General features: G+C 49.2%; 1 protein-coding gene across 6 annotated transcripts in view; it reads left to right on the top strand.

Annotated features, from left to right (window-relative positions):
- Positions 1-13,893, top strand: part of SAMD4A (sterile alpha motif domain containing 4A) — a 221,215-nt gene extending 207,322 nt beyond the window's left edge. For 3 of the 6 annotated variants that reach the window (XR_014260777.1, XR_014260778.1, XR_014260779.1), the window contains 3 exons: positions 3,959-4,042; positions 6,772-7,254; positions 9,496-13,893. Coding sequence is in view for 3 of the 6 variants with exons in the window: in XM_082450395.1 (XP_082306521.1) it covers positions 3,959-4,042; positions 5,394-5,440 (131 nt within the window). In the remaining 3 variants the exon portion in view is untranslated. Of the gene's footprint in view, positions 1-3,958; positions 4,043-5,393; positions 5,836-6,771; positions 7,255-9,495 lie in introns of those variants that run through there. The other 3 variants (XM_082450396.1, XM_082450397.1, XM_082450395.1) reach the window with 2 other exon arrangements.
- The last annotated feature ends 343 nt before the right edge of the window (positions 13,894-14,236 follow it).

Raw genomic sequence — 14,236 nt, 5'->3', positions numbered from 1 at the left:
CTCCTTCTAGTAATCCAAGGCAAACAGCCCTGCTCAGGACTGGCAGAGAATGGGCAGAGAGGTTGGCAAATGAATCAATTCTTTCACAGCCAAGAACCCAGCTGGGTCTGTGCCCCGCTGCTTCTGAGAGCCAAATTCAGGGAGACCGACTTGGGGCAAGATGGTACAATAGTGTCGTGTGCCATAGTCTCCTCATCATTTTTTGTGAAAATGTGGGTCCCATAGGATTTCCGCAGCACTTAGTTCTGCAGGTCTAGGAGTGAGGTCCCCAGAGAAGAGCTCCATTCCCCACAGCAGATTCAGGGAGCGACTGCGTACCTGTGTTCCCTGCCGCCCGCCCACCACTACCAGCTCTGCACGGCCGCATTGGCCCATTTCCCTGCCCGCACTGATCTCTTTTCCTTTTGACACCATTCTCCCCCTTTCCTCTTGGTTCCCGCCTTCCCTTTATCTTCCTTCCTCCCCTCATCACAGCTGTGCAGCTCCCACTTCTGCATTCCCTGCCCCTTCCTCAAGAGCCTGACTTTCCTAATTTCTCGCCTTCCAGCAACCCACTTCTCACTCAACCAGACTCAAAGCCCTCCTGGTTTACTCAGCAGAGTGGCCTCAGCTGTCCTTGACAAAGTGGGATTCTCAAGGTTTTTCCTAGAATGCCCCAACCTGTTTCTTATTCTAAAGTCCTAAAAACATTGGCCCCTTTACCTCAGCCTCAGGGACTTGGAGAGAGCGGCAGAAGGACACTTCAGGTGCCACAGCCATGAGACTCAGCTGCAATGGCTGCTTCGGCCAAGAAAAAGCCACGTGGGGCTCCCGCAGGTGGACCCTGCAGCAACACCTCATTAGGGAAGGGCGCTGCTTCCTTCCGGAATCCTCTTGACCCTGGGCCTGAACGGCGGTCCCTGTTCTTGTGGGACTCCTGAAAAGGCACAATTTGAAAGTCCCGCATCAGCCTAGACTTTGGGCATCCTAGAACTGGGGATCCTCAAATACATCCTAAATACTGGAAGGGTCTGATGGGGAGGGGAAGAATCCCTCGTACTCAGAGATGCCATCCGAGCTAAGGAAACAGGCCTGCTAGGGCAACAGGACAGAAGGCTCAGAGTCTATCCTTTTTGCCCTCCCGAAGACTCGAAACTACACCTGCCCAGTCCGTTACAGCTGGGGGCCCAGGATAAACGCGATGAGCCCCCAGGCTGAGCAGGAGCAAGGACAAGAGTTGGCCTGTGGCCCATGTGGACCTGTGGGCAGGAGCTGCCCAAACGCTTAGTCCGGGCGTTGAGAGCTCTGCCCACCAAGCCACCCGTGGCTGAGGGCTTCCAGCCGAGATGGAAGCCGCTCTTCACCCGTCTGGTCTCCCGCTGTCTCATGTGTGCAGGGAGATGCCACGGATCTGTTTTTATCAAATACACAATTAAAAAGTCACACTATTAGGAAACTCTGGAGTGTGAACATACGGGCTTCTTCCAAGACTTAGAATTTTTCAAAGCTGCTCTGAGAGTGATTGGGAGCCATGACTCCCCCGTGCAACAGAGGGAGAGCTGGAGGATAAAAAGCAAGCACGCCGACTTTCAGCCTAAAAGAGCAGCCACTAGGGTTTGGAGATTCTGGAGCAGAGAGCCCCACATTTCTCAGCCCCCCTTTTTTTGGAACACGCAATCCCAGGCTTGGAAAATGCCATTTTGCTGCGTGTTGGCAAGAAATCCTGCAGCTGAAACACTTCTCTCCAAATGTCGAGCATCTTTATTTATCCAAATCTCTCCACAGTGTTTGTTTAAAGGGGAGTGCTAGAGAGTAAACTAAATTTTACAATGAGCATATGGATGGCTGTAACTGCTGGGGTTTTTTTTTTTTTTATTTGCCTACTGGCTATATATAAAATTGTGTTTCTATTTTATAGATTTCACACCCTGAAGGCTGCTAATTTTTGCATGCATATGATTTTCACATGAATGGATGAAAATACTAAAATACTCTTCCCTCTGGGTTGTCTAATTGCCCGACCCTACTCAGAGCAGTGGTGGATGCGGGTGTGGGGAAACCAGCTTCCCTAGAAGCCCAGTCGTCCTCTGTCTGCTCATGAACTGGCACAGTTGTCTTTCAGACCCATCGATGCTGGAACTGGTGTCAGAAAGAACCTTATCTGCTCCCCGGTGTTCTTCATATCGATCCATTCTGCCAACCTTCTCTTTTGAGAATTTTAAATAACGGAAACGACATCTGCCTCTGAATTAGCTGGTAATGGGGAACACAGATTTCAGGGAAGGCTGAAATGTATAGCTCCTCGAGGAAAACAAATACTTTGGTTTTGCCATTGGTTTCAACTTCCTCTCCTACCAAACCATCAACCTCATTTTTCATTCCCTCCCCGCTCTGGCCCCAAGCGCCCCCTAGTGGAGATGCGAAGGAGCCAGGAAATGGCCTGCAGTTTGGGCCGCAGGATCCTTTCCCCACTTTACAGATGGGAGAGCTAAGGCCCAAAGAAGGGAACAGCTTCCCGGGGTCACACAGGAAGGCAGTGGCAAGGCTGAGGCTCCCCAGGCACTCAGAACATATCCCACTGCTGATTTTTTTCTGCCCTCCCCCATAGGCTTTCACAGTTCTGTCCGAGTTTCACAATAGCTGTCAGTTTCCTTCTATTTCCATCTTTTTCGTCACTCCATAGACAGGTATGAGGTGTGCAGAAGGCCATGGCTGGGTATCATGGGAGAGTCAGAGAAATCTGAGAGCATCGTCGCTGTCTGCAAGGCACTTCCAAACTAGTTAAGGATGTTCAAGAGTTCCACAGGATGGGGAGGATGGGGGAGGTGCTGATGGTGAGCCCCAGCACGACAGAGGAGGCTCAGGGGTGCCTCCCCCTTGGAGGAGGAAGGATCAGAGCCTGGAGAGATAGGGAGGGTGCACATGGTAGAGGGGGGGCTTTGTGGTTCGAATGCACAGTATTGTCCTGGGTAGCGGGAACCCGCAGAGCAGACGTCTCAGCCCTTGCTTCTCAGTGCTTGGAGTTTGAGAGTGTTGACAGGCATGGCAGGCATGCAGTGTGCAGTGGAGCACCAGCTCTGGGGTGAGACCCATGTGGGTTCCTGTCCCAGCTCCGTGTCAGCTGGCTAGCCTTGACAAGTCACTTAGCCTCTGGGAGCCCCACTTGAGAACTGGATACCGAGCAGGGTCTTGGACTCAGAAGAGGCTCTTGCCAGGCTGTGGTTTCCATTTCCTGCTCCTTGCAATGAAGCAGAAATGCACCAGGCCCCAGTTCTAGGCACAGGGAGCAAAGCCAAGTCCTGCTCCAATGAAGCAAACATTCAACTGGGAGGAGGTGACAAATACACACATGTCAGGTGTTGGTGATGGCTATGAAGAAAAATAAAGCAGAGAAAAGGGATGGGGTGGGAAAATTCTGTTCACATACAATGAACAGAAAGTCCTTTCCAAGGAGACAGTAGAGCCAGAGACGTGACAGCAGGCAGAGAGTGAGCCATGGAAGTGTCCAGAGACCAGCATTCTGGGCAGAGGGAACAGCAGTGCAAAGGCCCTGGGGTAGAAAAGGGCCTGGTAGGGAGTGAAGGAAGGGGTTGCTGTACGAGGGCAGAGAGGTAACAAGGGGCCAGGTCTTCGGGGCCTTGCAGGCCATGGCAAGGGGCTGGCTTTTACTCCGATGGGAAGCCGCTGGAGGGGTCTGAGCAGAGGCCTGGCAGACTGTGACCATGACAGCTATTTTTAGTCACCAGTTTTCTTCCAGCTGCAATGGACTCAGTGTGTCTAACAGACTCAGAGATTGGTTGAACCCGCGTCCAGTTCACCCTCCACGCCGGCCCTGTTGGTCTCTCCCACCCCGTCCCCCGAGTCCTCCCAGGGAGGCACTCCAAACCCTCACCCTGGCAGGTGGAGCCAGCGACACCATGCCTACTTCCTCCTTGCTCTCAGAGCCCCTGTCACTAACGGAACCCTTTGTCCCTTGCAGAATTCCAGCTTCCCGTGACTGAACCTGACATCAACAACAGGCTGGAGTCCTTGTGCCTCAGTATGACCGAGCACGCCCTGGGAGGTGAGTGCATCTTCCCCGCATGGCACTGCACACCTGGGAGAACCCCCAGCCACGTGCCATCCTCCACAGCTCGGGAGAGAGGGAAGGGCACAGGCCGGGGAGGCAGGGGACAAGGAGGGAGAGGCAGAGTGGCTGCAGGGTGCTGTCGGACCCTTGTCAAGCCACACCATACACAGTGGCCCCCAGCGCCCTGCTCCTCCTCCTTCTCTGGGAGGTGACTCGGGTCCCTGGAGACCGAGGCTGCCCTCTTTCCCCAGAGGCTCCACCCCCCAGGGCACACTGGAGTCCCAGCCCCGCAGCTGTCCTAGCCCAATGCGGGTGCTGGAGGAGCCAGGAACACAAGACGTGGCTTTTAGTGGAAACATTCCCCCACAGCACTGGATTCCTTCCTTCTCGGCACTAGATCCCCCAGTCCGGTCCAAGCATATCCCAACTTGCTCTAAAAATAGAATTTCTGAAACCAAAATCCCTCCTTGTTTTTACATCTCCCTGTTCCAATGGCTTCCACGACGCCCAGAGCCCCAAGCAGTCCGAGGCGTCCTTCGCAGTGTGACAGGGACGGTCTAGTTGGATGCGCCAGTGGTGTGCAGGGCTGCAGCCCCTGGAGGAGCTCCCAGAAGCAGCTGGGTCGTCCCACTGTGTGTTTGGTCTGCAGCCCTGCATCGTCACAACAGCCCTGGGAGGCCTTCAGTGCCCTCCTGGTACTAAACGTGTGCCTTTCTCTGGCCTGGACTCACTGCCAGCCCTGGGGATGTTTGGCAGGCAGAGGAGAGATGTCCGCCCCTTCCTGCCAACCTCCAGGGAGGCTGTGACTCATGGAGATTGAGACAGGCCTCCTGTGACCCTTCCCGACAGCCCTGTCCGGTCTGGACATGCTCACCCACCCCAGAGCCAGAGATGGGTACACGGAGAGGCACAATTTGTGCTAGCCCAGCAGCAGCAGCAAAAAGAAAGGCTGTCATAAGCCACTGCTCCAGAGAGCTTTGTCCTCCTGACCAGGGATGTTTAGATTTTTAGTCTCTACAAACACAGTCTTATCCTGAAACCAAATAGGACAAAGGTAAATGCTCTGTGTGGAGCAGAGTACAGGCCGGGACTGCACCCACCTGACCTCACCCATGCGAGGTTCTCCATAGCCTGGAGAAAGCCTCCGCTCAGTACCAGAAGGGAGCTAGCTGAAGGCCTCCCAGGGCTGCTGAGCAGACAGACGGTGGGGTGCACAGCTCCCTCCGTGACCCCCCGCTGGGGTTCCGGGGAACCCCCTTTGCAAACACCACTCTCTCCCTTGGCCATTCAGTTCAGATCCTAGAAGCTTCGCAGCGTCACTGTGCCACCAGCGCCTCTTCTCCAGGTAACCGAGGAGATTGGGTCAGCACCCTGACAGCCCCTGAGGAGTAATGGGAAACAACCCAAAGGTCCATCAGCAGATGAATATGGACGGACAAGATGCACTCTAGCCACACAGTGGAATGTCCTTCAGCCTTGGAAAGGAATGAAGTACTGTTACGTGGCTGATCTGTGAAAGCATTATGCTAATGGGTGAAAAAGCCAGACACAAAACACCACACCGCATATGATTCCCTTAATGTGACATGTCCGGAAGAGGCAAACCTACAGAGACAGAAGGCAGATCAGTGGTTGCCAGGGTTTGGAGGGAGGTGGGAATGGAGAGTGGCTGCTAATGGGCACCAGATTTCTTTTGGGGGTGACAAAATATTCTGGAATTAGATGGTGATGATGGCTGCACAACACTTGTGAATATGCTCAAAACCACTGAATTGTACACTTTAAAAGGGTGAAATTTGTGGCGTGCAAATTATATCTCAGTTTTGTCCTAAACGGAAGGCCTCCGGACCTGAGCCTTCAGGCCAAGCTCAGCCCCATGTAGGCAGCCCAGGTGCCCTCCCACCTGACACCTGACAGGGGCTGGCTTTCGGGGCAACTCCACTCAGTCCTGCATTGCCTGTGAGAGTCAGCCAGGAGGACTGACCTCCCCCCGGGCTTGACAGATCTCAGGTAATTGGTGTGTCGGAAGCTCTTATCAATCCGCCAAGTACTAATATCATCATCATCATTAATAGCAGTAATGCCAAATGCTCTTTATTAAAGGGAGGTCTTCATTGAAAGACTTCATTTTTAGCCTGTTCTTCTATTTTTACAGGAAACATCTGTGAACTGTTTTTTTTGCTAATGTTTTCATGTTGTTAATCTCCTAAGCCTTTTTATTGCTGTGTTTTTTTCTCAATAATCCTCTCTGGTGGGAAGCCTCGTAAGCAGCTTCCTGAGCAGGGAATGCAAATTAGGTTCAGGGTGGCCCAGTTGGGTGCGGTGGCAGCGGTGTGCCCTCCCACTGTGACAGCACCTTTCTGCTGGCCGACCCCTGCCAGGTGCCAACGGAGATGACTTTGCTGGGAACAGAATTTCTGCCAGTGAGTGAAGTTATCTTACACGAGGATGAATGACTAGGGAGAGGAAAGCAGAGTAGTAAAAGATGTTCCTCTGCTGGCATCTCAAGAAAAGAGGGGAGAGGTGTCCAAGTTCCTAGGACACCACATCCCAGGATGGCCATTCTAATGGGGCTGCTCCCCGGGCCCCAAGCCTTGGGGCCCATCGTTTTGTGCTGGCATCTCTGCTCTTTCAGTCTCCTCCAGTAACTGCTGCCCTCTCGGTGTTGGTCTAAGCTACTTTTCCCTGGCCTTCCCTATCCATCTCTTCTTTTCTCTCCCCAGGCCCCTCCGACAGAACCGGTGAGGAAGCCCAGGGGGTGGGTTGCCTCTGCCATCTTGGTTTGTGAGTCTTTATTTAAGGCTTTCATCTGGCTCTGCTGGGCTTGCTCCTGACTGGTGGCCCCAGGTGTTCAGAGAGACTCAGTACCAGCAGAATGAGTCTGCGAGGCTCCGCCCGGCAGAATGGCGTCCATAGTGAATCAAACCATAAAGAGGAACGCACGGTCCATCCTCGGATGTTCTGGGGTTTGTGCTTCACCTGATCCCGTTGTCGTTCCTTCTCACCTTCTCTCCTCACTTCTTCTTGGGACTTAAAGCTCCACTTATAGCCGATATAAGTGCAAATCGGGAAGAGGCTCCACTTTCTCAAGACATTATTCTGCCTTTCATTTGAAATTTGCCATAATAATTATAAAACCTATGATGGTTGCATGTGAATGGTGCCCCTTTGAGTTGTGCAGTGCACGACCCGCACAACTGTAAATGGTGAGTCTGGACTTAACCTACTGGTCATTTCCCTGCAGGTGAATACCGACCATCACCCTTGGAGGATGAGGTATAGGGTGAGAATTCTGTGAAAATGCAACTTGGGGCTGGGTTAGTTGAGATTTTCTTGTTTTCAGCTTCTCACTTCAACAACTATGAAAGGTTGACATTAATGAATGGACGAGTGAGGCCCAGCAAGAGTGCGCACTGTGCTTCTACAGACGAGGGAGTGGCCTCTGCACCCTCACCCCACCCACACACGTGTGTGTGCACACATACACACACTCACTGTTCTCCCACAGCCAGTTACCACTGCCGAGCCACCACTCAAGAGGCTAAGGTTGACATGCGTGGAAGGCAGGGAGAGGTGATTCGTTCACATCTGGGGACCTCTAGGATTGATAATCTGAAACAACAGATGCTCTCAGGGGCCATTTGCTTCCCTTCTATAAAATCTCTAAAAAATCATGTAGAACTTTACACACACACACACACACACACACACACACGAGTACAAGTAAAACTGGGAAAATCTGTAAGATGGGTAGATTACATCAATGTCACTATCTTGGTGGAAATACTATACTATACTTTTGCAAAATGTTACCTTAGGGGCACACCCAGAAACAGAGTGCTATTTCTTATGTGGACCTACAGTGATCTCATTAAAAATCTGAATGAAAGAAACATTTTTCCTCCAAGTCCCTGCTGGCAAGATGCCAGCCTGGCACCACCCATGAGGCGGCCAGGAGACCCCTGCAGTGGGCTCAGTGCTCCTCTGTGTCACTTAGGTCCTCCAGCTTTCCCTGGAACAGTTGGCCACGCCCCTCTCACACCTGAGCTCTGCCCACTGCATCTAGACGCACCTCTGCTGGACGGGCCTTGTGATGCAGAGGTTTAGACCAAGACACATCTACTGACATGCGGACATCAGCGAAACCAGGGAGGCATCCTGCATCCCATGCTGGCCTTCATTTAGTGGTCACTGAACATAGTCATTTCTACCTCCTATGACTAATCCATGCCTCTCTCTGCTCACTGGAGAAACTCTAGCATGGACCACTGTAGGGACCTCTTAACTGGTCCTCCTGCCACCAGCCATGCCAGAGAAACCATTCTGAAGTCAAATCTGGTTACTCTGCCACTTATAAATCCCCAAATACCTATGTCCAAGCTCCTGTTCATAGTACACAAGACCCTCATGGTCTGATTCTGGGGACTCTCCCACAGTCCCGTGTGAAAAGGGGTTGGGCAGCCGTCGGCTCCCTCTGTGGTCTGGCTCGCTCATGGCCTCTCCTCTCTGACAGGCATGTCCCCCACCTTCTCTATAGCCTGGTTTCACCGATTCTCCATAACACTGACGTGGCATATGCTGGGTGGCCTCAGCGCTCTTCCATGTCCACTGGATCTTTCAGTCCCAGGTGCCAAAAAAAAAATCTCACCCTGGTGTCTCTGCCCCCGATCAGATTCTTGAGACAGAGAATCTGGATCAGTTTGGGTCAGCTGCATCCCCCTGGTCTGCTCAGCTGTGATCAGGGATCGCAATCACCACCACCTCGTCCCCGGCCTTTTAGCAGGGACTCAGGGGGAGAGGGAGATGCTCCCAAAGAAAGGGACATGAGCTGGACAGGTCCACCTGCATGTGTATTGCAAAACCTAGCTGGCTCTCTGCCGTATCTCCTGCCACTCCTCCTGTCCTTCATCCTAAACCTCCAACCCGCCCCCAGGCCCCCCATTTGATGAGCAGCATCACGCCTGTACATGAGCTGTATGCCCTCCCCACCCTAATACTCTCCTGCCTCCTCTTTTCTTCTCCTACCAGACCATCTACAAAGTCATTTCCTTTCTCTGTGAAACCATCCTTGACTTCCAAGGGCAACCTAAACACTCCTTCCCCCATGTTCCTGCTGTGCCTGGTACATACTCCATTACAGCAACTATCCCTCATATGTCACTGTCAGTTTACATGTCTGTGTCCTGTCTAGGATATATGTGTACTTGGACTAAGTGTGAGGATTAGGCCTTTTGGTCTTGATTTCCAGGCTCAGTATGGCTCCTGGCAAAAATAGGTATGTTGAGTGGGTGGGTATGTGAAGAATGAGTGAATGGATGGATGGATGAATTTAACCCTTATCTGTCCTCAGAGACTGGCAGGTCCAACATGCATGACGCTGGAATCGGTGGGCATGAATGGAATTGCTTTGCTCACCTGTGCCCATTGTGTCCTTCTTTCTCTCCCAGACGGGGTTGACCGGACCTCCACAATCTAGAGCTGAAGATGAGAGTGACCGCGCTGGCCGTGAAATCGACTGCTGCGGGTCCAGAGTTAGCCATCTTCAGGGTTGCACAGAATCCTCCAAGATACTTTGCAGCCTTTTTTTTTCCCCTGGTCCCTCTCCCATTTTGATTTTATGAGAGCGTAGGTCGTCCTTGTAAACATATCAGTAGACCTGGGATTGGTTATTTTGTCATTTGTTTCTGTCGTGGGATGGCTTGGTGTGGGGCATGGGGAGGGATCTCTAAGGGAAACATAGGACTGGGAGCCGGTGGAGGGAATGCAAGTGTCTTCTTGGATGGAAATGAGGGGGAAAAAAAAGAGGGTACCGCTTGGAAAGAGATGAGAGACTTGGGAGGGAGGCAGAAGCCCCAGCCCTTGGGAGCCTTCTCAGAAGCCTGCCTTCAGAGTCAGGCCCCAGGAGGAAGGCACGGATGCCTGCGACCAAAGCACAACGGCGGCTCGCTCTTTTATGTCTCCCCTGATTGGATTCCCTGAGGCCCCTGCTTGAAATCCAGCCGCAGAAGAAGTCCACATGGCAACGGGGGCAGGAAGGGAGAAATTCCCTCCAACAAAATTTCAGATAAACTTTGATTTGTGTATTGTTTACATAACAATTTTAAAGGGTACATAATGTGTAAAGAGTTGGGATAGAACTTTTCTTCATACTATGCTTTTTGTAAAGGATTTGTTGCTATGGATTCATTTATTTCCTCTATTTTTATAATAGCAGCAGGGTCGTCTTTTTAAATGGCTGCCAAGCTCTGCTTGTCGGGAAGACGGAGCGGTCACGTAGGCCTGAGTTGTGTCTCCCACCTGTGGGTGGGAGAAGTGTGTAGGTGGAGTTGAGGATGTGGCTGGAGTGGGCGGAGCAGTGGGAAGGGCGCCACCATGTGATCGGTTATGGGATTGCGCGCAGTCACCTAGGGAGTCTAAAGGAATCCTGCTGCCCTTTCTACGCTGGATTTGCTTCTCACCCGGAGAACCTCTTTCTCCCCACCCTACCATGGGGTGTCATCCTATCACTCCTGGCCTCGCTCCACACACACACACACACACACACACACACACACACACACACACACACACACACACACACAGGTGGGTACAAGTTTCACTGGAGGAGAAAAGGCAAGGATGAATATTTTTCCCTAGCAAGAGGCCTTAATACCCAGATAATAAGCTCAAAAGGCCACTTTTGGGGGGTTGCTCGCAGGAACCCCAGCCTGGGGGCTGCAGCCCCTTGGCTCGCTCACCGCTGAGGAAGAGGAGGAGAAGAGAAAGGTCCGGCAACAGTGTATAAACGGTCAGTCAGCAAGTGGCAGAGAGAGCTGCGGGGAGACGTCCCAGGTGGGCAGTGGAAGAAGATGTGAGAAAGGTCGACTTCATGATGGAAATGATGATTCTATCACGTACGTCAGGGATTTGCTGTGTTGTCGGCTGATTTATCCACCCACACGGAAGGGAGACAAAACTACTACTTACATGGTGAGAGATTAACAAACTATGCTACCACGAAGTAATAGCTCTATTTCTTAAGGGCAAGAAAGACTACGTTTGGAATTTGATGCAATGGAGGGTATTAGAGGAAATCCAAGAGGAAATGTGCTCTGCGCTGGAAAATTGGGTTGTGTAAGTGATGGTGTGACAGCTCAGCCAGAGGCGAGATCAGGGAGATGGTAGGAGGCATGTTTATTGAATGGGTGTCTGGTACAATTTTTTGGGTTTGTTTTTTAGCAAAGTCAGAGTCGAAATTAAAGAGATCAGACCATGAAAATCACTGCGTTTGCTTGGGGTTATTTTTTTAAATAATGAAGTAAATACAATTTAAAAGGCCTTAATGAAATCCAAACAGCTTTCTTCTACCTTCAAGATTGAAAATGTACACCCAACACAGCCTTGGATGTTGTGAAGCTTGCAAAGTCTTCTTAAGGTCTAAAATGTGGGAACATCTTAACCACAGAGAGCCTTTAGCAAGCAAAGAACACATGAATCCACAACATCCTGCACTGCATTTTTTAAAAAAGAGTGGGGCTCTCCATGGGTGACTATGTTCTAAAGATGCAAATTCATTTGCAGAAAGAGGCAGCATTTTTTAGTTGATATTTTTTAACCAAGTGCCATTAACATTCATCCTCCACTCCCCTTTTCTAAGCAAGCTTAGGGTTACTTGGGGAATGTGTTGGGATGGACGATCATGTGTGAGCCGGGAAGGACAGGTCAAAGATGTTGAAGGCCAAAGGCAAGACCAGAGGGTTTGCGAAGGTGTGTTTTGGATGCTAAGAATGTTAATGGAAGAAAAAAACAATGGTATAACACATCTTGTGGAGAAATTAAAAAGCATTCAGATCTGCTGCAAAACACATATATCCATAAACACTCGGGTTGTTCAGAAAACAGATTGTGAACACAATCACATTAGCATGAATCCTTTAAAAGGAAGAAGACCTTAAAGTATTTGCAAATCTGAATTTCTATTTATTCCTTCACTGAATATAGAAACAATGGTTATCTGATTATTAGAGATATTATTTTGGATATGTTACTTATTAACTTGCTATGGCTGGTAACCATGATAAAGTCTGTTATTAATAACAACATAATTCTTTTTTTAAAAGAAAAGCTTATTTTTCATTGACTGTGTATAGATTTATCTACTTAGTTGTGTTTTGCTCTTAGTTTTAATTTTTTTTTAAGTTGAGTGTTCTGATAAATTTTAGGAGCCTGTCCCCACCTTGTTTTGAGTCCTGTGTTGACTGCAGGTATACAGCTCAATCTAAAAATCCTAAAGCAAAAGAACTTTATTTATAAAAAAAAAAAAAAATCAAACAGTTGCATGCATATAAGGCTGTGAAGTCGGATATTTAGTAATAAAGCGGCAGTGCCTTTTTTTGTATTTACCCATTGACCCCCCAAATGCAACTGTTTTATATTAAGTAAATAGTAAACATTAAAAATCTCAGAGTAAAATCTATTTCACTACATGGGTTTTTTTTCTCCCCTTGTTCTGATTTAAGCAGTGTGTATTTGACATCTCTACATTGTCCCAGGGACAGTGGTGTTCTACGATATTGTTATCATGTATGATGTTTTATTGGTGCTTTTTATTCATAGTGGTTTCTTACCAGAAACAGTAGGAAGACACACATGAACTGTGTACAAGAAATGAAACATTGCTGCTGATACGTTTTGTTTTGTTTTCCACATGCTTTTTGAGTTTCACTTTTTAAACCAAGGGCCAGCAAACAAAATAGATGCCCTGAAGAGGGCGGCTGTTTGCACCAAGCTCTCCAATGCTGTGTATTGACGGTCCCTTTTTGGTACTCAGGATTGGAGCTAGAGCTGGGCCCCCTCTCCCGTTCATTTGAAGAGACACTGAGGGAAACAAGGTTTTCTTTTGAGGTGTCGTCGGCTGCCTTTTACAGAACGGGAGCCTTCTCCGGGTCTTCTGTTCTTCTGCCCCTCTTGTAGCTACTGCCAGTGCAAGGTTTGTAGATGCACGTTCCCCCTCTGGAACCGGGATCTCCCTGAGAGCCTGGGCTGGGGGCTGAGCTGGGTTGAATGCATAGGCGCACAACCAGAAGGGCAGAGAGGGGAGGAGAAAGCAGCCCCCATCTCGGTGGCCCTCTGGGGATGTCTTGGGCAGGTGGCCCCAGCTTGGGCGCAGGGAAGCAGCCTAACCAAGGCGTTCAGGTGTGCCTGTTACAAGAAGGCCCTGGGGAAGGATAATTTGCACATGGGGCTGTGATAACACTAATGTTGATTTTTTGTTTTACAAGTCATCAGAGATGTTTGCAAAGTGAGTTTTATTTTTCTGTAATTCCTTTATCTTTACTTAAAGGTGAATGTGTATTCCTCTGGGAGGAATAGGAAGAAAACAGGAATGTTAATAATGTCAAACAGAAGACTTCCTCCCTTATTAATATATAACCCTCATGTATTTATGCCTAATGTAAGCTGACTTTTAAAAAGCTTTCTTTTGTTGCATGCCCCGTGCAGGCATCCCTATTGTACATGCATGCCTTTCGTCCCGTTTTCCTGTATAAAGTTAGTGAACAAAGAACTATTTTTGCCTAGTTCATGTTGCCAAGCAATGCATATTTTTTAAATTTGTCATATATGGAAATAGCATGTTTGTTACATGTAAAAGCTTTACTGATATACAGATATACTAATGTTTGAAGAAGCTGTTCTTTGCAAGTGTACAGTTTTCAAATGTTACCAGTGAAACACCCTTGTGGTTTAAACTTGCTACAATGTATTTATTACTCATTTCCTCCCATGTAACTAAGAATCATGGCTATATTTCATATCAACGTTATATTGAAAGTGAAGGGAAATGATTAATACAAGGTTTTGTAACACTGGTGTGTGTCTTTTTTCATTTTCGTCAATATGATCGATTAGAAAACAAGAACGGAATCTTAGAAATAAGCCAACCAGGAAGAATAAGGCTGACATCCCTGTAAACTGTTCCCCCCCTGACCATTCTATGAAAACTGTGTCTTCCAACCATGAGCTACTTTTTTTTAACGAAAAGGTAGGGAGAGAGGTGTAAAATTTTATGCAGCTTGATCTGTGCCCAGAGTAACCAATAAATGTATCACCTGACTTAGGGGCATGTTTCTAAATTAAAACTCTAACCTTGCAGGTGGTACTGTTTATAGCTTGCTCTCCACCCTCAGTGCCTTTGAAATCATATTTTAC

This window comes from Balaenoptera physalus (genome assembly GCF_965194825.1).
Source record: "Balaenoptera physalus genome assembly, chromosome: 2".
NCBI classification, from domain to species: Eukaryota; Metazoa; Chordata; class Mammalia; order Artiodactyla; family Balaenopteridae; genus Balaenoptera; species Balaenoptera physalus.
Note: the sequence above shows the minus strand (reverse complement) of the source record. Positions and strands in the feature narration are given on the sequence as shown.